Source organism: Anopheles merus, chromosome 2L (assembly GCF_017562075.2).
Source record: "Anopheles merus strain MAF chromosome 2L, AmerM5.1, whole genome shotgun sequence".
NCBI lineage: Eukaryota > Metazoa > Arthropoda > Insecta > Diptera > Culicidae > Anopheles > Anopheles merus.
The window spans coordinates 11,450,446-11,475,906 of NC_054083.1; the positions used below are offsets into that span (position 1 = coordinate 11,450,446).

Sequence of the window (25,461 nt, forward strand, 5' to 3'; positions counted from 1 at the left end):
CACGCACTGGGGTTCAAAAGCTGGCGCAATGCGCAGGGAGACGGAATGCGCCTCGCAACAGTGCGGCCTACGCGCATTTTTTTCTTAGGGACCACGTGTTTCTGAACAGCTGTACGTGTTCGGGGGGTAGGAAGAATGAAAAATAACAGCATTATTTATGTATTTGTTTGTTTAATTACTACGACCCGGCCGTATTGTCGACTTATGTCGAAGTGTATTTCCAAAGGAGTTTCCTCCAGTGGTACAGCCTTACCCCGGGCTTACTCCGTTATTTGCTGTCCTTGATACTTCGCAGTGTTGTGAATGGTCGAAGCTTCCTACGTTCGCAGGGAATGGTCGTCTTAGCTGGTCGTTTTTGTTCTGCTTTTACTGTTTCCTTGTGCTGCTTTTTTTACAGTTAAAGTCAGTCCGTAAAGACTGTCTGAATCCTCCTTACCAAGAACGTTGTTCGGGGGAAGGTCGTCTGCCTCTGGTTTGTTGTTATGTGTCATACGAAAATTTAGGACAATCAACCGAACTTACTGCTATGGTATCGGGACGTAAGGGTAATCGTTCCAACACCCGCAGTGGCAATAGCTGATGCCCTGGAATGTCACGATGGAACGGTAGGGGCAAGGAATGGATTAAAGGGTCTAAATTTACACGGCAAAATCACAGTCTCTGGCGAATATGTAAACAATCCTCATGTATTCGCGGTCTGTGCTAGCTAAGATATCCCTCATGGGAATATTTTTTGTTTTTCGGCTGCTTCCACTGCCACTAAGAGGGTAGACCTTACCTTAGATGTACCAAGTCATGATAACCTGCTCCACACTTGCAGGCCTTTATTGTTGCTAGGTTTAGGCGCTATGTATGCGCATCTAGCGCAAAATAGTTCGACATCAGTCTTGGACATCATGCGAGTGACTGCTCTCCTCCCAGTGAGTCCCCTCCAAACTATGAATGAAGGGTTTTTTTCTATTGACTCAACAACAGTTCTCGGTCAAGGCCTGCCTGTACCACTTGTGGGCTTGGTGTTCATTGACAAATTGATTTCCCCCCATAGCAGGATAGTCTGTCCTACGTATGACGGGCATGTTGTTAAGTCGTACGAGTTGACGACTGTACCACGAGTCCGGATGAAGAGTTCACGTCAGATATATTGCATACAGATGTCTTCCTAGATCATCGGCGTCCCACGCTCTTTGCCAGCGTGCCTTGCGCGAGAATAGGTCTGTCATAAAATTCACCTTCTGCTGCACCTCTTTTAGCTAGTATGTCAGTCCTCTCATTTGCGATGATACCCGTATGAGCAGGAATCCATACTAAAGAGATCCTAAACGCCTTGTTGAATAAGGATCCCAGCAGTTCCAATATTTTGAGAATGAAGTATTATTGGCTCTGTATAGCTTTTATGTTTTTGAGAACTTGGACTGCGCTAAAGCTGTCGGTAAAAATGTAGAATTGATCATGTGTTCTAGTGCCAATGAGCATTAGTGCGACAAATATGGCTGCCAATTCTGCTGTAAATATCGAGCACAGTTTTTTTTGAATTTTGTAAAAGTCTTCCTAAAAAAAGTCTAAAAACTGTAGGACTCTGGGAGCTCGACACGGTCTGTTAAATTCATTGTGCTAGGGTGCGCCTGTAGTGAAACAAAATCATGAATCTTGAACAAGTCAAGATTTTGCTTTTGGATTTCAACTCATAAGCGGAAGCTGTACAATATTAAAATACGAAACAAATAACACGCTATGAACATTATCCGTTTAGCATTGAAAAATGCAATTCAAATGTGTTTAGAGTAAAATGGTTTTTATTGACAGTTTCTGTGAAATGTTCTCTACTCTAATGACTTTCTTGTTTCATTCACTTAGACCGAAGCGAACACGAAAACGTAAATAATAAATCTACAAACAAATAAACGAAAACCACAACAACATTACGCGACCGGTAAGGCATAATCGCAAACACAAAGCCAAACATTACGCACAAAGGAGAAAGGTTAAAACTAGTAGCTGATTGACGATTGCGTTGCGTTGGATGATGCAACGAAAATGCCGGCCCTCTTCATCGTACGGAGTCGGCGGAAATGAAGCGACGACTAAACGATCGATAGATGATTGCTTGCTATTATGTACATCGCGACATCTGCACTAGAGCTCGGTGGACAATGGCCGTGGAGGGCGCTTGGAGGGTAAGGTCTAGCTCACGATTTCGTAAAGTACGACTGATACACCATACCGAGTGAGCTGGCCGCGAACCAGATGAAGCAGCTCCACCACGTGGCAAAGCCAAACAGCCCACGGTACACGTCTTTGGTGAAGACAGACTTGAGACTTTGCAGCGACAGCTGGAAGCTCTGCGCGGTGGTGAGTATGTTGTCCTCTAACGGCACCTGCTGTTCCCCCTCACCCTCCGGGGTGATGTCTTGGAAGTCGAGCGCATCAACAGCCGCTCCTCGCTCGCTGGCCACCGTTGCCAGCATCGCCCGTTCGTACTCCAGGTCGGCGGAGCACTCGTCCAGCGGTAGCGACTCCTTCAGCACACCGCTCCACGTGTACTCGCCGAGCGTTTTGTACATGAGCGCGAAGAACAAGCACATCAGGATGGGCGCCACGTACTGGAGCGTCACGACGCACAGGTAGTAGAAGATGGAGGATATTTTCTTTTGCAGCTCGACGTTCGTGATACGGCCCGCTTCCTTCTTTTGCTCCTCGACACGATCGTACGCTAGGTTGAGGTAGGCTTGCAGGTAGACGGGCATTAGGAGGAAGCGCAACACAACCGCAAACACCACCGCACCGAGACGCATCGTTTCGAACGCTTCCACCGAGAGGCTAAATGGTTGGGTAAAGAGAGCAAAGGAACGGTAGCTTGCTTTGGTTCTGCTTGAAGCATAATAAAGTAATACTTACATCGGTGAGCTCATGCCCGAGAAAACACGCCCAGTGAGGTAATCTCGTGCGAGCGGTTTAATCCACAAGATTACCAACAGGAAAGGCATTGCGAAGCTAACGTTCAGCAGCAGCTTCAACCAGAGACGATCTTGGCAAAATCTACAAAAAACGTAATTTTTAAATTTATTATCATTGGCCAAGCAATTTTTGTTCCCACTATGTGCTCACCTGAGCGAATCCCAGTGCATGCGTGCCATGCGCAGTCCGGGGAAGGTAAAGAGCGCCCCTAAGATGCCACAGCTTACGGCGATGAAGAACTTTACCACGATCTTGGAAGCAGGACCACTGGAAATTACAAACAAAAAACAATTTTATCGAGATTTTATTAAGACTATGTAGTGGATGCGTGGGGCAAACTTACGAGGAATTAAGCCCCTGTCCCTCGAGGAAGCTCGAAGCGCTTGTGTTGAAGCTATGATATGCTTTATCTAGGCCGACTTCTAGCGTGTGCTCTGGCACGATCAGAATGATCATCGCGATCAGCAGATAGGCCAGTCCCGTAACGATACAGGTGGATCTTTCACCAATAGATTCCTCGCTCTTGAAGTACTGCACTGTGAGAGAGGCAAGCAGTTTGCTGTGAAGGTATTTTCGTTAAGGAAATACGTTTTTAAACATGATTTAAAGCAAATATTAAATCATTGAGGTTGAAAAGGATACAATGCGAAAAACACAACCAGAAGGCACCAGAGCATGCTCAAATTGACCTCTTCCTTTAGCGGATAGAAGAAATGATAAACCTGGAAAAAATCATGGACATTATTAGCTGAATATTTGAGTAGAAGCTACTTTTCCTGTCGTTACCTCGGAAACAGTGTACACGATGGCGGAGTACAAGCTAAAATCGACTAGCCACTGGTACTCGGTGTAGAAGCGTAAATGCACAATATCGTACGGCGAGATGGGAAGCGTGTCCAGCCGTATGTCCAGGCTGCGAGGAATGTGGAATGTCGACGACCGTTCGCCATTCGCCTGATGGCCGTTGCGTTTGTCCTTTTTCCCCTTGCCCTTTTCCCGCGGCACCCCGGACAGCTTCCGCAGCTCGTCGTCCGTCGGATGCAGGTAGCGCGTTAGCCCGGTAGAGCAAAGGATCCACTTTGCGAGCGAAAAGTGTGGACTCAGCTTTTGAATCACGCTGACCATGATCAGCGTGATGACCAGTTGTGCGCCAAGCAGTGCCTGGAAATGGTGGGAAAGAATCAAAATGTGAAATCATGTGTGCTACATTCATCTAATATAACGCTTGCGGTTGATGCCGGCAAGCGCGCGGCCGAATGCATGGAGGAAGCTATTAATTTAGCACTAATTATAGAACCATGCTGCGACCTAAAAATAGGTCAACCGATACGGGCGTTTCACAGGTGCGGCACGAGCCTAGACGCAGTCTAACACTGCACATCCTTACCATTCTGTCGTGTTTTTTTATTGCTTATCCTACGAATGTGCGTTAATGGTTTGTGCTCATCGGCATTACGAATGGATGACGGTGGGACGGATATCAGCAAGCGCCGGCTACGAGCACGTTTTCATACACGATTTCACGCAAGTTGGTCAGTTTATAGGTTCCTTCACGTAACAACCAATTTACTGCGGTAATGTTTTGATGTGACTTGGATGACAGCAGACGGCTTGCGGAATGCTGCACGGTCACGCGAGTTGACTCAAGGAAAATTTAGGTTGAAAAAAAAAAATGTTTCTAAAACAAAAAAAATAGAAAAAAAGACATACATAAACATTCAAGTAAATTGCAGTACAGAAATGGATAAATTAAGAAAAATTTCATTTGAAAGTTGAGAACCGAACCTTTTGACCGACTTGACGAAACAACTTAACGAAAGATGCAAATTCATACTAAATTGTTCGACAAGCTGCAACCGACCTTTGGAATCTTCAATTGCAGAGCATCAAATATGGTTATTGCGGAGTTTCTTTACTCTGCACGTTTCTGCTCTATCTGCACGTTCATAGTCCCATAACTATCCATGCTTTACAGGATTAGCAAGGAGTTCTCATAGCTGTGGGACACTTTATTGACTTTTTTATATTGGAAGTGAAAATAATGTAAAAGGAATTGTACTCCTTAGCACCCTTTTTGAACAAATTCAATAGGAATTCCGAAGGAGCCTGTCCAAAAAGGGTGCCATAGAGTCCAATTTCCATTATGTAAAGTTCACTTCACATAAGAAAAGTCAAGGAAGTGTTCCACTATTATGAGAACTCCTGGAAAACCTTGCATCCTCCCATTGTCGATATCTCTACAACATTTTTACTTCTACTTTCGGATGACGGTAACACCGCAAAACAGGTTTGAAATTGAATTATTTTTACTTTTATTTTTTAATAAGCTATACCTAGAGCGAGTTTATTTCATATTCGAAATAAAAAAAATAGTATTGCCAAATAACGGTTACACTGTGTAATTTGTGTTTTGCTGGATGTTTTTGTTCATACGTTTTCTTTAATGATTAAATGCTTTTCCCTTATGAGTGTAGGTTGTTGCACAGGTAGTTGCAAGGACGGACCGGGGCAGGGGAGGGCCTGCTGCATAATCACGAAGACCGCTCCTGTCCCAAGCCCATCGCGGACCTTAACCGAAATTAACAGTGGAAATCGTACATCGATTCCGTTTCGCATCCTAAATTTGCTCTAAATAAATGCATCAAATGGAGGCTAGGCGTTGATGGGCCAGCCCCATATGCGTGGATGCAATAAATAAATGTGCATAAAAATATGTGAAAAAGTTGCAGTATTTTTTGTTTTGTTTTCGGAATCGCCAAGATTCAATGAAGAAGAGGAAGGAGAGAAAGTAGCAATCCTAAAATGCAGCGAATAGTAGTTTTGGTCACATCGGAGGGTGTTTGGGGAAGTGGGAATAAGGGGGGGGGGTCGTCTTTTAGTGCATCAGCTGCTCCTGCTTGTACACCGCGTGGTAAGCGTTGCGGATGAGCGCATACGGGAAGCAGGATTCGAGCAGATCCATCGTGAGGAAGGGTGACTCCTGCACGATCTGATCCAGCAGCAGGTAGATCGATTCCCGGTTCTTGATCGCTTCCTTGTCCGATTCCTGCCCGAGCCGCAGCAGCGAGGAGCTGGCCAGCGCCAGGAACTCCTTCATCCGGTCCTCGATGTCGTTCTGCCCGCAGATGGTAAACATGGCGCCGAATATGTTGTTTATCGCCACCGCCATACAGTGCGTATTGTTCGTGTGCGCCTCGAGCGACGCCCGGTAGAAGGAGTTTTCGTTTTTGGCCAACTTTGGAATGCTTACCGCGACGAACACCATCAGCAGACAGATGTTCAGGTGGTCACCCTCGTCCGGCTCGGACTTTTGGGCCTTCAGCGCGTTCGACAGGGCCGGATCGACCTTGCACTTCAGCCCGGCGGCCGACGCCATCTCGGACACGGTTTTGAGCGGATCGCCGCCCGGCACGTGCTCCTGGAAGTCCTTGATCGAGGAGAGCAGAAACGGGACGCGCTGCTCCAGCACGTCCACCAGCGCTTCCTGGGCGAGCTGCCGGAAGCTCAGTATCACGCCGATGATGGTCATGCGCTGCAGCAGATTGTCGACCTGCTGCAGCCGCTTGAACTGTTCCTTCATGATCTCCGGCTTGTCGAAGTTGCTGCGCAGTATCATCAGCACCTCCTTGTTCTGCACGACCAGCCGCTTCAGCTCCTGCACCTGGTTGGCGATGTGCCACATGAGCGACTCGTTCAGCAGCTTGATGCCGTACGGCCCGATCAGCTCCGCCAGCGCGCGCAGCTCGTTAAAGTCGGAAAACTCTTCCGGATTGAACGGTATGTAGCCCTCGGGGGAGATCGAAACGAACGCTTTCTGGTTGAGCGAAAACACAATGTTGCCACCGCTGACCTTTCGCAGCAGCGCATCCGAGTACCAGGTGTTGTAGAGCGCCGCGATCGTCTTCTCGCCGTGGCTGTCCTGGGGCTGCGTTTGCTGCAGCAAGCAGTTGTTGAACACACGCGTAATGTCGATATGCACGTAGTTTTCCACCGTTTGCAGCACGTTCATGTACGCCCGCACCGACGCCAGCAGCTCTGACGGCTTGGCAATCTCGGACGTGTCCGGGCTGTACATCACCATACCGACCAGCGCGCGGGAGAAGCGCGTCTCCAGATGCTGGCACAAGTACTCGCGCGGTGCGAACGCGTACTCCCACACGTTCACCGTGGGGCAGTAGTTGATGGCGTAGCACAGCTCGGTCAGTGCCATGTGCAGCTTGTCCATCGTGGTGAGCAGCTCGCGCGTTTTGCGGTAGCTCTCATCGCCCGGTCGCCGGATGTCGTCCATGTGCTTCTTGTTTTTGTCCTTCTTCTTGCGGTTGGCCGCCGCCGACAGGATCTTCGCGCAGTGCTTCGGCAGCAGCGCGTCCGCCATCATGCACTGCTCGTCGCAGATGGTGGTGATGATGTTTTTCGCCTCCTTAGCCATCTCGTCCAGGAACATGTTCACCACCGAGAGCGATCGTTCGCGGATGTGGTGCCGCTCCTCGGGGCACATCTCGTGCGTACAGTTCTGGAAGTGGCTGCAGATCAGCGGGAACGCAATGATGTACCGGTTTTGGGCCGGAAACTCGAGACACATGTGAAACTGGTCCTCGAACATCTTGTTGTAGAAGCAGAAGATCGACAGATCGGACGTCTCGACGAGCGACTCGTCCAGAAAGTCGACCATCTTCGTGTGGAACACCATCGAGTCGAGTAGCCGGGCCAGGTCGGGAAAGTCGGTAATGCGCACCGCCGATTTGGCGCTCATGAACGTTTGCAGCCGGAACCAGTCCAGCCGGAATGCGCGAAAATCAAACACCTCGTTGTCCTCGACCTGCTTCACCGACAGGCTGACGGCCGTCTTGTACAGCGACGACAGGATGATGCTCTCGTCCTCAGGGCACATCTGCAGCTGCTGCATTTTGTAGTTCAGATCGATCGCATCGTACCCGGACAGATACTGCACGTAGTAGCGCTGCATCACCTGGCTGTACTTGCGCACGAGCGCACGCAGCTCCTCCATGTGGAACAGCAGCTCGGGCAGGTGCCGATCGACCAGATCCTCGGTCGACTTGCCCTTGCTCTTCACCACCGGCGGGTTGTCGTTGTGCCGCAACAGCCACAGGATTTCATCGCGCGCATAGCACAGCCCAATGAACACGAGCAGTGCCTTTGGGCCGAGCAGACCCGGCTGATCCGTCATGATGAGCGCCAGCTCTTTCAGAGCCGTGCGCAAAAACTTGCGACGCTCGCGATGCAACAGTGCTGCCTTCGAGATGGCCTGGTTGTAGCACTCCTTCACCTCGGAAATGCGCTTCCCGTACCCCTTGATGCCCTCGAAATTGGTCTGTATGTACTGGTGGATGTAGATCACCTCGTCGCGGAACAGTGCCACCACCCAGCTTGAATCAAGCGCCGATATCCACATGTTGCTTACCAGGCCCTGCTGCGAGAGCGCTCGATGGTCCAACATCAGCCCGAAAATGACCCATCGGTCGAGCGTTTCGAGCGAAATGTACTCGCACGACATCGTGTCCGTTTTGGTCGCTTTCAGCAGCATCGCGGGCGTACCGATCAAGCTCAGCACCTGCAGCTCGCGCCACTTCTCCGCACTGAGGTTGCGCATCGAGTAAATCTTGGTGAGCGAGTTGATGGCGCTCGACAGCAGCCGCTGGTGGGGTATGAACTCATCCGACAGCTTCTTGATCGGCATGTCGTAGTCGATGATCATCTGGCCGAGCCGCGGGAATGCCTGATCGCTCTGGGTGTGCTGCATCTCGTACGCGGCATTGAACAGCCCCAGCACGGCCTTCCGGTCCTCGACGCGGGACAGCAGTATCATGAGCGACACGTACGTGGTCACCAGGTCGAGGTAGTTCTTTGTCAGCTCAAAGTTCAGCGTAATGTCCAGATGGATCTGGAGCGCATCCATCGTAGTGAGAATCTCGCACACATTGTCCTTAAAGTCGAGCAGATCGACGAACGTGTAGTAGTACAGCGAGAGCGACTTGATGATTTCCGACTTGATGCTCGCGATCGCCGTCAGCCCCTTGATGTCGATGTTCGGGAACCGCTTCACGATGAACTTGATCGACGATTCGAGCGACTTTTCCGAGAGGAAGCCTGGCTTCGATTTGGTGTCGCCGCACGCTTTCTTTATGTTGTAGATGCGCGTCAGTATGCCCACGCCGCGATCGTTCAGGATGATCAGCTTTTCGGCGATCTTTTGCTGGCTCGGATTCAGCTGGCGAGCCATCGTGGTTTAGCTGCGTATTTGCGTGTTGCGTGTGTGTATATGGGTGAGTTACGTACTGATACGGGCGCGTTCTGTTCTGTGCAATCGGCAATGCTGCTATCATCCGGCAGGTTGGTTCTCCCGTCGACTAACGCATTGCTCTTGCTGATTGGATGGCGTTATGCTCGGTTCGTGCTTCGTGCGCCACGCACAACACTGTTTGGCCTGCAACAAAAAGGGGGGAGTTGAAAAAGAGGGAATGTTAATCAACGGAAACCGAGGGTAGCAGGCAGTTTAAACCCAATAATCATTCGACCGGGAAGTGGACGCTGGTGCGTGCTGGTAGCCCGCTTCAGCATTTATATTTTCCTCCCTCTTTCGTCTCTTTCACGCTAGTTACACTGTTTATAACATTCCAGCATCAACAACAAATGCACTTTGTTTCTTAGCTCATCGCGGCTATGGGGGAGGTATTTTTTGCTTTTTCTTCTCTTCGTCCTCTTCCTCTACACCGTTGTTGACTCATGTGCGGTCGACGGGTGGTAGAAAGGGAGGAAACCAAAACTGGGCGAGTCCATGGCAAACATCGGTAGGCCCGAGACTAGAACACATAATTTCACCCGGCTACTACACAAATGGTGCAGTGTTTTTAATGCATTTCATGAAACGACTATTACCTCTGTCGTTTAGCAGCACTTTAAGCGATTATTATTGGTTTTTTGCACTAATAAAACACTTTGTATAATTCAGCACCACATTAAGCATCGGACACTCTTCGCACAAACACAAACGACAAAGGGGGAGAGAAAAATGCTGTACGTGTGCTGTCAAACTACGGGTAAAAAAATTGCTTCGTGCTGGTACAAGGAATGACATTATACCAGCTCAATTTTTGAATGTAAGTTGCATTACAAAATTATTGTTTTTATAAATTTTGCAGCACTTACATTTGTTTTAAAATGAAATGAAAAGTTTTTTCTTTAATTGTTGAGGAAGCACGCTTTAAATTGAATACATTATTAATTTTCATTTTTGTACATGGATCGCCCACTGTGATTGTGCAACGCAATGCTAACGCCATCTATTGGCTAGTTTGTAACAATATGGTTTGTGTATATGCTACAATCAAAGAATGATACCCTAGTGACAAAATCTAAATTGTCGACGATGTGTGATCTAGTGATGGGCAAATCCGGGTTTTCAGTCGGAGGATTCGAAAACGGATCAGCTCCGGAGAAAATAGAAAAAAAAGGGTAAGAGTCAATGGCTGGTATCATTGAATCCGTTTGCAGCGGTAACGTGCGGCGTTCACACGGAATCCTAGGGAAGGCAACACATTTCGTGTGCCCGTTCCTACAACGCCGCGGTAAAGTACTATAGCAACCATCTTACTTGTGTAACAATAGGTATACAGGGTTTTACAAGTCAGAATAGAATGTCAGCAAAACAATTTCAGAAGCTCAAGATGCAGTTTAGCTGTCAAAAGTTGTTGTTTCACCGTACCGATGCTATCTTTCACAAGCTCAATTTGATTTTTAAATCGCTCAAGTTTATTTTTTAGAGGCTTTTCGCATCGTTTTGCAAATTCAAACACCTATTTTGAGAATATATGATTGAGATCAATGCTGTTATGCGTTTAAGCATTATATTTATGAAATATTACGTATTTATGGTAAAAATGGCGATTTTCTGTGCAAAAGGCTACATAAACATTCTACATGTTTACATACGCTAGTGCTCGTAGCTTTTTGCACAGAAAAACTCATTTTTTACAATAAATACGTAATGTTTCATAAATATAACACTATAAATGCATTAAATAATTCATTTATATACGAATAATCTGAAAATGCGTGATTCAATTTACAAAACGACGCAAAAGGCGTCGAAAAAATAAACTTGAGCGATTTAAAAATCAAATTGCGCTATTGAAAATAGCATCGGTGTGGTGAAACAACATCTTTGGATAGCTAAACTGCATCTTGAGCTTCTGAAATTGTTTTGCTGACATTCGATTCTGACTTGTAAAACCCTGTATTTATGTAGCCTTTTGCACAGAAAATCGCAATTTTTTCCATAAACACGTAATATTTCATAAATATAATGCTTAAACGCATAACAGCATTGATCTCAATCATATAATCTCAAAATAAGTGTTTGAATTTGCAAAACGATGCGAAAGGCCTCTAAAAAAAAAACTTGAGCGATTTAAAAATCAAATTGCGCTTGTGAAAAATAGCATCGGTGCGGTGAAACAACAACTTTTGACAGCTAAACTGAATCTTGAGCTTCTGAAATTGTTTTGCTGTAAGTATGTGTGAGGGTTATAATAATAGGTATAGGTATTGGTTAGGTTAGAATTACGGTTAGGAATGTAAGTGTATGTGTAAATGATTAAGAAGATAAAGTAGTCGTTAATTAGCAGCCAACTCGAGAGGATCATTTCTTGCACTTGTTAAGGTCTGTCGTCATGTAGTTAAAAAGTAAGAGGTGGACGAATGCACGTGAATAAATTAACACATATAAAACCTTTATTACTATGCTATGTGGAGGCGCGCCGGAGAGAGAGTGATCTTTCGGGGATCACGTCATAAGCCCGAACCTAACGGCATCTCACGAGATGCGTGCACTCATCAGTGAGAGCCGTGATGCATACAGGATGGCTCACTTCTTCTTCTTCTTCTTTGGCTCAACAACCGATGCCGGTCAAGGCCTGCCAACACACTTGTGGGGTTGGCTTTCAGTGACTTATTAATTTCCCCCCATAGCAGGATAGTCAGTCCTATATATGGCGGCACGGTCTATTTGGGGCTTGAACCCATGACGGGCATGTTGTTAAGTCGTACGAGTTGACGACTGTACCACGAGACAGGATGGCGCACTAAGGCAAAATATTCACCATCTGTGATGTATTTAAAATAAGAGGTGGACGAATGCACGCGAATAAGTTAACACATATAAAACGTTTATTCACTACCCTATGTGGAGGCGGGCCGGAGAGAGAGTGATCTTTCGGGGATCACGTCATAAGCCCGAACCTAACGGCATCTCACGAGATGCGTGCACTCATCAGTGAGAGCCGAGATGCATACAGGTTGGCTCACTAAGGCAAAATATTCACCATAACAGAAGGCGCTTAGAATTAGAAATATAAATATCATTTTAGATTGAGAGCTTGAGCCGTTTAGACCCCGGTTGGGAGCCCGGATCCGGATCAACTCCGGAGGTAATATTGGAAAGGGGTTGTGGGGAGGGGGGAATAAACAAGAAGGGAGACTGGTTGGACCGTGAAAATTACATGGGTATCGCGGGAATCGTATATCGTCTAAATAATGTTCTCCCTGATCATTCAGGATCGACTTGCCCTAACAGCGAAAAGATCGCTTTCTCTCTCTCTCTCTCTCTCTCTCTCTCTCTCTCTCTCTCTCACTCTCTATCTCCCTCTCTCCCTTGTTGGCCTGCTCACGATAGAGCACGTCGATGTAACATGGCCCGGTCAACAACATGGTGCTTGGTCCCTGGCTGCAGCCTCCCATCCATACAGACACCCGATCTCCGTCAGGTCTCGCTTCACCGGGTCCAGCCATCGAGTTCGTTGTGCTCCCCTGTGCCTTATGCCGAACCGGGGATCGCTGTCGAACACCTTCTTGGTGGGGCATGAGTCCGGCATCCTCATAACCTGCCCCAGCCATCGTATACTGCCAGCCTTCGCCACCGTCAGAATGCTCGGTTCGCCGTACAGCTCAGCAAGCTCGTGGTTCATCCTTCTCCTCTACGCTCCATGCTCGAACACACCGCCAAAGATGGGCCGGAGCATGCGTCGCTCAAACACACCCAGAGCGTTTGCATCCTCCGCTCGGATGGTCCAGAACTCGTGTCCATAGAAGACTACCGGACGAATCAGTATGCGATATATCCCTCATTTCGTGCGGGCTCGAAGTCTTCTGGACCTTAGGAGTCGGTGAAGCCCATACCCTTACGCCTCACACACCTTCGCTGTTGTCCGGCGATGATGTCGATATCATCCGCGAAGGCTAGAAATTGGAGAGATCGGTAGAGGATCGTGCCACGGACGTCATAGGTCAAGGTCATAGTGACTTAGCAATAGAGGTGCATCGATTCTTCCAGTTAATAGTTTAAACATTAACATTCCTTGGGCAGCCATTCTTCTCTTTTCCAAAGTTTGAAGCCCTAACAACTGACACCTCGTATGATAAGCTGGTAGCACGTCGTTATGTCTCCACGGAAGCCGCTTAATAGCTACCCGGGTAAATTTTCGCTGGATCCTCAAGCCTCTCAATTCTAGTAACTTGCTCCGGGAACCAAGCAACTGAAGCGTACTCAATCAAAGGACGAACAAGGCAACAGTAAAGTGATTTTAAACAGAGAGAGTCATGAAACATTTTGCTACTTCTAATTATGTGTCCAAGAGTCCTGTTAGCCCTAGCAATTACGTCGTCAAATTGTTTGTCTAATTAAAGTTTCGTGTCTAATATAATCCATAAGAATATGTTTTACCGTAGTATCACATGCACATAACGGGAAGATTAAAGGTGATTCCTTTTTTCATCTGTATGTATGCGTATGTCGGGAGAGCCCAATTCTCAGCTTGTTTCTACTTTTTGATCGCTGTGATCTAGTGAATCGTTCCAAGGTGCCTTAGCCTGACCTATTTTTTAATGGTTTGTTATGGGTGATTTGTTCCATATGTTTTGCTAACTCTAATTTATTAATTCTTTCCACCACTAGGAAGCATAGCCTCTGGACGCTTTATGGCGACAGTCATGACAGTACTGAATGCTCCACAATTAGCTGGTTTCCCACCAACAGGGGACACCAAAAGCTTTTTTGGTATGCTTTTAAATGCTCCAGTCATTGATCGTTTACAAAGAAGTCATTTTTGGTACCGCTTTCACCGGGTGTTTAAATCGTTACGATCCTGTTTAGGAGGCGTGTTAGGTATATGTGGCGCTTCAGTATCTGCTCTATCTTACCGTTGATGACCTTTTTTCTTTCGTATTCCCGTTAACTTTACGCCCATTTTCTCCATCATCTGAATTTTCACTTTTCACTGAGGTAGTTTCTTTATTTACCTCTTTAGCACATATTTCATTCTCACTTTCTTCCTCCTCATAAATTTCCTCCCTGTCCAACATTTCATCAACCGATTCGGGCATAAAATCTTTCCCGAGTTCTAGAGCAGTTTGAGCCGGGTCTAAAATGAGTTAGCTAGCCACATTGAAAGTAAAAAACACCACCAAACGTGCAATCGTACGGCTTCTTCTTCTTGTTTGGCTCAACAACCGATGCCGGTCAAGGCCTGCCAACCCACTTGTGGGGTTGGCTCTCAGTGACTTATTGATTTCCCCCCCATAGCAGGATAGTCAGTCCTACGTATGGCGGCACGGTCTATTTGGGGCTTGAACCCATGACGGGCATGTTGTTAAGTCGTACAAGTTGACGACTGTACCATGAGACCGGCTCAATCGTACTGCTACAGCAAGGATAAACTGACCCATTTAAGCTTCCCGTGAATATAATCGTTCTTGCGTGATGCGCATGCGTTAGTGACTTGTGACAAATATAGTCCAATAAACCGTTTTGCGCGTCTATGTTCTTGGCGGATCTATTAAATATCGCTTAAGTATCATCGGTATGTCGCATTGTATGAAATTATATTGATCGTGTTTTATTTTCAAGCAAGACATCATCGTTGAAATGAATATCCTCATTTGTTAGCTTTGTGTGCATGTAAATTATATGTACGCAATTTTGACATCAATTACTGTAGAATCACATTAACTTTACTGACTAACTATCTAACTTGTGTTAAAGGCGATTGAGAATATCAGTCTTTGGAATTCAACTTCGACAAAAGACACCTTGTTCTGATGTCATTAATTAAAAAAAAAGTTTTATAAACATTCCTAACAAACTTCCAATTTCCATCGTGAACCATACACATCATGCTAACCAACAATACTGTTATTTTTAATCATCTCATCATACAGTGCGATATAGGATCGATTTTTATTTTAATAACCATAAAGCAGCAAATTCGTTTTTGGGGAACGGATATTTTGGGAGTGTGCATGTTTGTTTGAGTAAGGTGAATCGTTATACCAGGAGGGCTTATCCAATGCAATTTGACGTCTGAAGAGTAGTTTACTGATAGAGTGAACATGAACGTGAAATATTGTTTATGTGATGATATTTCAAAGAATATTCATTGAATATAGAACTTTACTCACCAAATAAAAGGCTATTATATTCCTCAAGCATTTGTTTTATGTTTACGTAAAAGTGCACTTGATGAAATGTAATTATTCTTTTATTTTTATTTTCTAATTGTTGGTTGACTATTTTTCTTAAAATTATTCATAATGAAGGTAAACAAAACGCCAAATGATATTTAAATCGTAATGAGCTCTACCATCAAACATAGTATCCTCATCGCCAACATTGCCACCATCATAGTCGTCTTATCATCCTTGGCTGAAATTCAAATTGGTCAAAAAGAGTTAATCCATGGCCTTGAAGGGCACGAATCTACTTTTCCGGCCTTCCGCTCAATAGTCTCCCGTCTGGATCAGTAAAAACTCCACAACATTCTTCGTTTTTTGTACTGCTAGACATGGGAAAAGAAAAGGGCAGCTACCTAGATCCCGACAGAAATCCATTATTATTCGCTCTTGCGCTTTGGAAACGGCTCCTGCCAAGCATCCCGCTTATCAATATTCGTTTCCATTTGAAAAAAATAAGCTTCACAAGTAAAAGTGCAGGGGTATGGAGAAAAAGGAAAAAAAAATACCATCGCTTTCAGTGAAAGTGAGTGGGAAAGTTATGATCTGCTGCTTAAAAACACATCTCCTGGGCTCGGTATCTTGAATATTTAATTTTATTTATTTGTTTCCGTTTGCAAGAGGAAACTTCCGTGCTTGGGATGATTTTTTCCTCGGATTGGTTGCACAAATTTTGGTTCATTTGGTACCACCGGTTGGGTGAAGAATAAAACGACAAAAGCAGAAACCGAAATAATAACAATAAAACATCGCCCAAAGAAAGGCCATCGCAGAAGTGGTCTAACAACTTGGTAGCAACAACCGCTAGAAAACACGCAGTGAAAACATGAATAGAATTATCAACTGATTTCATGTTTCTTTCGAGCATCTTTATGCTTGTGCTCGTGTTTTTTCCCAGTCTCTATTCGGACAAATCGAAAAAGGCCCTCGCATACCGAGCAAAACCAGTGACGTATCTTTTGAGCTGATCTTGGGTGGGCCGGAAAATGATTACGAATTTAACGGTAACCCCTGCGAGGGTTCGTTGGCAGCAAAATATGGTTTACAGTTTTTGCCACCGAGAAGAAGGGACAATCTCCTGTCGGGTCGTGTACATCTTCTCACGAGTGGATTTTATCATTGACATCGTTGACGAGGCAGAACGATGATGAATTTTATCGGGTCGGGTGGTGAGGTCGATGCTCTTTCATTCGTTAACTGCACTCGGGCCAATTGGATCCATCCGATTGAATTGGGACTGGACTGTGCTTTTGGTAGCACAGCTCCTTTTCCATGAGAAGTTGAATGAGATACGCAATCAGATGACGGAATGAAAGTGAGTGTGAGCGATGATCGTCTGAACGTGAATGCAACAGGCAGCTTCGGTTGTTTATCGAGTAAAATTGCGACAAGGTGATCGAAATTGGATTCCTGTCGATAGTGGTAATCTGTATTGCAATGGATTATTATTAGTTAAAATGACTAAATACATAAAATAAATAAATAGAATCGTAACCGTGGCAGTTATGTATTTTGGATTTTGTTTACTTATATATCCACTTGTTTATGTTATTGGTCATGTGGTTACGTTACTGTAACACTATTGCTGCTCGTGTATGGAGAGGGCGGAGACTAGAAATTGAAACAAATATACAGCTTACGGTCCACGGTGCGTATTAGTAGAAAGAAGAAGATCCGTTATTTCTCCTAGATACTACCTCTTTCCTATGTGTAGAGCGTTCGTAGATTATCAAACGTACAAAAAAAAACAATTTTATTTGTTGCGCCCTCAAGCAGAATCATGCGGTGGAGACACCTAGTACTTTGTACATTTTGAACAAAAATATGAATTGCAAAATATATGATCTATATCTGCTATGTAAATACGAATATCTGAATGAGTGGCGAAAATTTTGATACTCTCATGAATTACTCGCAATAGTTTAACTGGCAAATCTGAATAAATACAATTTTCTATAAGTTGATCAGTAGTAGTAGAGGAGTTCTAAATAGAACAATTAAAATTTGTACACATGTCAGTGACAGCCTAATCGAGAGTTTTTTTTCCATATTAGATTACGAAAAATTTGTACAAACTATCATGGTTCTCTAACCTGTTAATTTACGTTTTTCGGCTCCAACATAGTTAACATATTTGAAAAGTAAATTATACATGTTAATAGTTATATGCTCAATTAACTATTTACATGTATAATTTACTTTTCGAATATTTTTACAGTGTTGGAGCCGAAAAACGTAAATTAACAGGTTTAAGATCCTTTATAGTTTGTACAAATTTTCGTAATCCAATATGAAAGCATGCAACTTTAGGTTAGGCCGTCATTGATATGTGTAGAAATTTTAATTTTACAATTTGAACATTAAACGTTTAAATTGTTTAAACATTAGACTTTCAATTTATCGTTTATAATACAATGGAAAGCCGTTTATACAGGTATCTTTTATCCGGCTGTCAAAGGAATACCAAGGTGACATTCCTTGCTGAGGAGGATTTTTGAAACAAACCGTTATCATTAAATACATGACAAATATTCTCATTGAACAACCATGATGTTAATAAAAACTGACTAGGTTTTACCTGGCGCAATATATAATTCAACAAACACTTTAAGAAGTGATAAAAAACATCCGTATTATTTGATGATCCGGGCGAGTCTCGCTAACCCTGAAAAATGGCGTTTCACTGTAGTTATATTTTCTAGCTGATAAAAATAATATATAAGCAAAAATAAAAAATATCAATCATGAATGAGCAACAAATAAAAAAAGCATTTGTTTAGTTTTGCTCGGATTTGTTTTCAGCATGCAACTGTCACACTTCATCTTAAAGATAAAGCTACAAAAAATCTGCAAGGAGTCCTCAATTCTATGGTAAAACTGGTCGGGTTTTGTAAGTTAAAGATATATGTAGTCGAAATTTAAAATATTTCTTTGTAATCATAAATGGTATAAAACTTCATGAACATCTTATAGAAACTACTTAAATTATGATATTTTACATTATATGCGATAATTTATATCTATTATGTTATTGAGTGGTTTCAGTTAGTTAAATTATCTAGTTATATAACTTATAACGTGAAACTCAGTTCTCTCTCAGACTCCGTCGAGTACAGACGTTTCATCACGAGTCTCCAACAGCGAAGAGAATACAAACACAGCTAACGCCACTCAAAGTGAAGCCTATAACCAACACATTAATAACCGCCCGGCCTTACACCATGGGCTGTGGCAAGGTAAAGTCGAAACAACGGAGTGTGAAGATCCCGTTATCTACCTTCCATCGCCTCGAACAACTCAGTTCAGAGCAGGTCAAATTTGTGTCGCCTAATGCGTACGCAATACTAGATAACAACAAGGATGAGCATCCGATGGACACTAACACTACGAAACCTATTTCGACTAGTAGTAAAGAACGTATACCACCAATAAAAATCGCGTGCAAATCAAGAGGTGAAGTGCACCGTAAAATCATCGCAGCAGGTGTAGTAAGGTACGACACCAAAATAGCGAATGAAGGCATCATCGTGTACACCAACACAGCTGAGGATTTTCGAGCCGTGGTCAAACACCTTTCAACGTGAACTTTCACACTTATCAGCTGATCGAAGATCGTACCACTAAAGTAGTGTTGAGCGGGCTTTACGATATGCCTACAGATGATCTCATCAAAATACTTGATGAAGAGGATATCAAACCAGTTGCGGTGAAGAAGCTGGCAATCCGCAACAAAAAATACGATGAACATGCAACTTACCTTCTACACTTCGCTAAGGGAAGCGTTGACCTCTCCAAACTGCGCTGTATTAGTGCACTAGATCATTGTAGAATAAGTCATTGTAGGCCAATGCAGTGCAAAAGATGTCAATCATATGGTAAACCGCTAATTGTCATCATCCCACCACCTGTATTAAATGTGCAGGTAAGCACAAATCTAAAATATGTCCGTTGTCAGCATCGTCATCCAGTGAGAACGGGCAACTTCTTAGCCATAAGCTGAAGTGCGCAAACTGTGAGGGTAATCACCCTGCAAATTTTTGGGGCTGCCATAAAAGGCCAACAAAACCAATAAAAGATACCCCAAAACTACCAGTAGCCAGGGATTTCATATTTGAGGGTAATGCGTTTCCCACTCTTCCGCCAAACCCTTCCTACCATAGAACAATTCCAACCCAGAAAGATAATAATAGACCAAATCAAAACGGGGATGATCTGTTCAACAGCGCAGAACTTACAGTTATTGTAGGAGAAGTTTTTTGTAAGCTACGCTCGTGCAAATCCAAAGAGCAACAAATTACCGCAATTTTCGAGGTAGTAAGCAAGTTTTGTTTTGCGAACTAATGAATACACAAGACGAATTAATAATTACATACTGGAATGCAAACGGTGTTTCCAATAAAAAAATAGAATTAGAGCATTTCTTAAAGGAACAAAATACAGACATAATGATTATAGTAGAAACCTTTCTAAAGCCAAAACTAAGATTTAACATTAATAATTACAATAGTTTAAGACTAGATCGATTGTCAGGTACCAAAGGGGGGATTTTAATTCTAATCAAGCTCAACATCGCTTATAGCCCAATGAGATCATTTGCACTGGAAATAATAGAAGCCATAGGTATTCAATTAACAACTTCCAAAGGCGCATTATCGATCGTAGCTGCATATCACCCTGGATCGAATTCAATTATTAGTAAATTTAAAAATGATATTAGAAAACTTACCAAAATAAGGAATAATTTCATAATATGTGGTGACCTCAACGCTCGCCATTCAATGTGGAATTGCGCGTCTATAAATTCTTCGGGTAAATGCTTATTTGAAGAATTACAAAAAGGTCAGTTTACTATCTGCTTTCCAGACACTCCAACACACTACCCTGCCGATTCAAAACGAAACCCTTCAACAATAGACATCACTCTCACCAATTACAATAGCTCTCTTTCAACACTAAAGACTTCTACAAACTTTTCATCAGATCATTTACCAGTTTCTTTTAGTGTAGTAAAAGAAAAAGCCAATGTCAAACCTGATAGAGTCGTGTATGATTATAGCAAAGCCAATTGGAACGAATTCAAGCAATGCATTAATAATAGGATAAACCCAACTGAATTATCCCTCAATGATATTCATAATCATCAACAAATCGACAGTATGATTGAAAAACTAACATCTGTAACAGTAACAGCGCACGACATGGCAGTTCCGGTAATTAACCCAGGAAAATACAACTTAATTATCCCTCCGAACATTATTTCTCTAATAAAACTTAGAAACACATATAGAAAGAGATGGCAAAGACATAGGCTTAGCAATATATTGAAAAACTCTTACTATTTCCTTAAAAATCTAATCGATTTAAAGTTATCTGAATTACGCAACAATTCGTGGTCCAAAAATCTGGAATCAATGAACAAAAAAAAACACAATGACAAACTTTGGACTTTTGTCAGAATAATTAAAAATAAGCAAAACTCTATCCCTATTTTGAAAAAAGATAATCAAAACCTTATCACGGCTACCGAAAAATGTGATGTGTTAAAAAAAGTATTTGAATCAGCCCACACTTTAACAACAAATTATAAAAGTACTGTTGATCGTCAAGTAAAGGAAAAAATAGGAGTTTCCGCAATGATATCGATCAGATAACACAAAATAATTTTGAAATAATTAAACCAAAAGACATTGCTATCATCTTACGACCACTAAAACAAAAAAATCTACAGGACATGACCAGGTAAATAATAATGCAATCAAAAGGTTACCCAGGAAAGCCATAATATATCTTAACGTTATATTTAATGGTTGTCTGAAACTTGGTTATTTTCCAAAAACTTGGAAAATAGCTAAAGTTATTGCCAAAGTTACAGACCAATTAGCCTTCTCAGTTGTATGGGAAAAATATTCGAAAAACTGGTAGAAAAAATATTAGCTGCCCACTCTTATAGCAACAATATAATTCCCAACAACCAGTTTGGTTTCCGTCCCTCTTTTTCCACCACACATCAAGTCCATAGAATGACCAAAAACATCATACACAATAGACTAAACAAAAAATCAACCGGAGTGGTACTGCTTGATTCTGAGAAAGCATTCGATTCTATATGGCATGAAGGGCTAATTTACAAACTCATACGATTTAACTTTCCAAGATATCTAATCAATATAATACAATCATTTATCTCTAACCGGCAGAACAATATTCACGTAGCAAATTCCACATCGAACCCATACACACCGTTGGCAGGTGTACCCCAAGGTAGCACACTGTCACCATTATTATTTAGCATATACATATCAGATATTCCAATAATGCACAACTGCGAGCAATACTTATATGCAGATGATTTTGCATTGTCCTCTACCGCTAAAAATCCAAAAACTATAATTAAAAATCTTGACATTGGCCTAAAGAAGTATGCGCGATACTGCAAAAAATGGAAGTTAAAGTTAAACGAAACGAAAACCGAAGCTATATTTTTCACGCGAAACACTAGCCAGCGTAAGCTACCAAATTCTAGACTCATGATCAACAGTAATCCAATTGGTTGGAAGGATTCTATAAAATATTTGGGAGTATATCTAGACAAACGACTGACATTTAAAACTCACATAAACAAGCTGAGTGTTAAATGCGAAAACATTTTTAGAACTCTGTATTGTTTCCTCAATAGGAAATCAAAACTTAATTTCAAAAATAAGTTATTATTGTACAAAGCATTAATACTCCCAAATATAACTTACGCTTCACCAGTATGGTCCAATTGTGCGGATTGTCATAAGTTGACACTTCAAAGAATACAAAACAAATTTCTTAAAGCAATACTAAAAGTCCCCCCTAGGTACAGAACAGCTCAATTGCACATAGATTGTAATATATCTACAATATCCTGTAAATTATTATTGTTAAAATCTACATATAACGTAAAATGCTCATTTAGCACACATCCAGTTCTGAGAGAATTATGCACTTAACCAGTTAGATTGAAGTTATAAATCTAATTTAGGTTGTAAATATTACTAGGTAGCTTAGTATGTAAGATTTATTATTAAGATTAGAATAGTGTTAGGTTTATTTCTTCTTTCACATTAGGGTTTTTTTTCCAAAGCACTTTTTCCCTATAATTTCTTGTTCATGACCGTATAAGCTATACAATGCAGTGTAAAATCAGCCTAGAGCTACCTAAAGCAATCAAAACAATGAGGAGAGAAGTTTATTTCGGACCCATTATAGTATAATATAACGCCGCATATGTATGAACAACTTATAAATATGGAAATAAATTAACTAACTAATAACGTGAAACTAAACCTATTTACTGAGATACAAAGCATTCAATGTAATATTTAGTTTTTTTTAAATAGTTTTCAAATATACCAAATCATTCAAAGTCATAAGAGATAAATGAAATTTAGATACATAATTTGCAAAGATTTTTTTTAAATATTGTTTCTTTATAACATCAATAAGCTATAAAAATAATGCATTGATGATATGTTACAGCACATGGGAAATTATTGTTAGCAATTATGGGTTTCCATTGTATGAAAACAAAGCCTTACATTATTCTTTAAATTACTATTCCACCTTCGTTCGTGCCTAGTTATGTAAACACTGTCCCTTTTGACCATCACACTGACATCGTTATAAACACTCTTGTAACTGTTAGGGTTCCACTAACTCCTATCCGAGCCCATAGCAAAGGATACGAGTCAGCACTGATAAGTGATCGTAATTAAAGAGCCAATCAAAAGTAGATCACGATTGCTGTTTCCCAATTTAAACTCTTGCTACTCAACCGACAAATCCAATGGAGGTCTTATCGGGGACAAGTTCGTAAACGATCGATATGGATGAGAGCATTTTCGTTTCTTGAAAGCCAACGCTAAACCATTGTGAGACGCTGCAACCAAGCTAAAGCAATGTTTGTTCATTTGACCGGGTATATAATTAATTCCAGATAGAAAGCAAATCTAATTTATGTTCCCATAGCTAAATTGAGGTTTATGCTAATCTCACTTGATAAAAGAGTACAATTTCAAACTCTGAATGGTGTATCTTCTATTTTATCAAGCACTTCACACATAGTATCACATAAATACTATACGTAAGCTCCTGAAATTTTATTTATTAAACAATTTTATTAGAAAAATATTTTTAAGACTAACACTTTTTGTTTTTTTTTTGTTTTTTTTGAAAGAACAGCATAGCAATATTTATTTATTTATTTATTTATTTATTTGTTAAGTTATTTTTTTGTTCATTAGTTATTACTTTGAAAGTTTATAGTACAGACTAAAACAAAAAGTTTATTATCTTGATTATTGGTGGCATTTTCTCATTGAAAGGAGATTGAAACGTTCGTCCGTTAGCTACAAGTGACGTCAAAATGGCCCTCAGCAACGATATTTGTGAAACAATGCGGCTCGCGAAGTGAAAAATTTGGAGTCCCCTGGCAAATAGGATTGCATTGAATATTACAAATCCGAAAACATGCCACTTTCAAATCTGATTTCGTGAGGCTATCCGGATTGTGATTATAGACGATGCTTCCATTATTATTGCCATGATCAGGCACCAAATAAAGCCGGAATGTGTGCGACTATTATGATTCGCACCAGAAGCATCGATGGTACGCCGGCAGTGTGCCAGTAGCGATAGGCATATTCTTACCCACCTTTCCCTGAAGCTTACCGGTCGGTCGTAAATCACTGTCAGTAATGCGCTGTAATTAATAATAAATTATAATGTGAAAGCTTTAAAAACAATTATAAAATTATTGCCTATCGAAGAACGCAACCCAAACGCGGCCAAGACGGTGTGCCCGTGGATAGTTTTGGCTAGCGCCGATATTGGACCAATCCGGGGACATTCATTGTTCGATGGAACGGAACTTCGATACCGAAGGATACGCTTATTGGACCGGGATTATCGTGGACAAGCCATGCATCATATGGGGACGACGGAGATTGTCTTCTTGGGATTGGATCGCCGAAACCTCCGGCAACCCAAACAAGTGTTTCCATAAACCAAACGGAACGGGTGCACAGTACAAACGCTTCTGCCACTAGCTGTCAAAACAGCAAGCAAAGGACAGTAGCAGAGACAGGGCCCGCATAATAGTGTTGGGCATTGCCGAATGGCAAAATGTTGTTCCACTTGGTCGGGTTGGATGGCGGCCCGTTGCACACTATCGGATCGGTTTCGGGCCGCTCGGGCCCGTTCGAACGGCAATGCATTATTATGATTGTTATGTTATCATTTAATTATGCTCTACCAACATTGGCATTATATTACTGTAAATTAATTCTCAATAGACCATTTAAAACGAAAAAGCCAAAACCCCAGCGTCGGTTAGTTTGGCCGGTTGCGTTTGGATCGGGGCGTATACGAGATATGCCCGCTCGTTGTGCAGGCCGTGTCCTATTGTACCTCTCGTCCCTGTGCGATAGTAAAATAGGGAGCCAATTGCCATGGGAAAAGTTTGTTGCTTGTGAAGAAAATTATTTGTCGAAAGTGGTGTTTGTGTCCGGGAGTGGACTGCAAGGGAACAAAACGGATTGCCCGTAACGAATGGCTTGCAGCTCGCTGTTGCTACTGTTTGAGTGCAGTATAATTCATGCAAATCGTTTTGCAAAATATAGTTCTCATTTTGCCAATACATTCTTCCAAACATTGCCCGGAGATGGAATGGGAGGGGTCCGGGTTTATTGATGAATAGTGTAGCACCACTTCCAGCGAACGGGTTGGAACAACAGGAAGCACAAAACAGAGTAATCATGCTACCGGTAAGCGCCAGTACTGAACCGCTTGCTCGGTAGTTAGCAGACGAGTTTAATGCCGAACGACATCGACCAGAGCACATCAGGAAGTCTATTATGTTTCGTACAAACATTGCACATTCACTCACGGTTACTGAGCCGAGTGCAGTGCTTTATGGGTGCAATAGTTTGGCAAACTTTTGCCACCACTTCGTATAGG

At 42.6% G+C, this 25,461-nt stretch overlaps 2 protein-coding genes across 2 annotated transcripts; both read right to left on the reverse strand.

Moving 5' to 3' along the window:
- Positions 1-1,771: 1,771 nt before the first annotated feature.
- On the reverse strand, positions 1,772-4,552 carry LOC121594121 (transmembrane protein 161B). Its single transcript, XM_041917086.1, has 7 exons — positions 4,343-4,552; positions 3,742-4,116; positions 3,598-3,677; positions 3,299-3,514; positions 3,106-3,222; positions 2,896-3,036; positions 1,772-2,817 (listed from the first exon to the last, which is right to left on the reverse strand). Exons 1-7 carry the CDS (start codon positions 4,343-4,345, stop codon positions 2,187-2,189), a joined length of 1,563 nt encoding a protein of 520 aa, XP_041773020.1. The 5' UTR covers positions 4,346-4,552; the 3' UTR covers positions 1,772-2,186.
- A 698-nt stretch (positions 4,553-5,250) lies between these two features.
- LOC121594119 (membrane-associated protein Hem) lies at positions 5,251-9,970 on the reverse strand. The gene is made up of 2 exons (XM_041917081.1): positions 9,853-9,970; positions 5,251-9,400 (listed from the first exon to the last, which is right to left on the reverse strand). Exon 2 carries the CDS (start codon positions 9,194-9,196, stop codon positions 5,831-5,833), a length of 3,366 nt encoding a protein of 1,121 aa, XP_041773015.1. The 5' UTR covers positions 9,197-9,400; positions 9,853-9,970; the 3' UTR covers positions 5,251-5,830.
- Between the last annotated feature and the right edge of the window lie 15,491 nt (positions 9,971-25,461).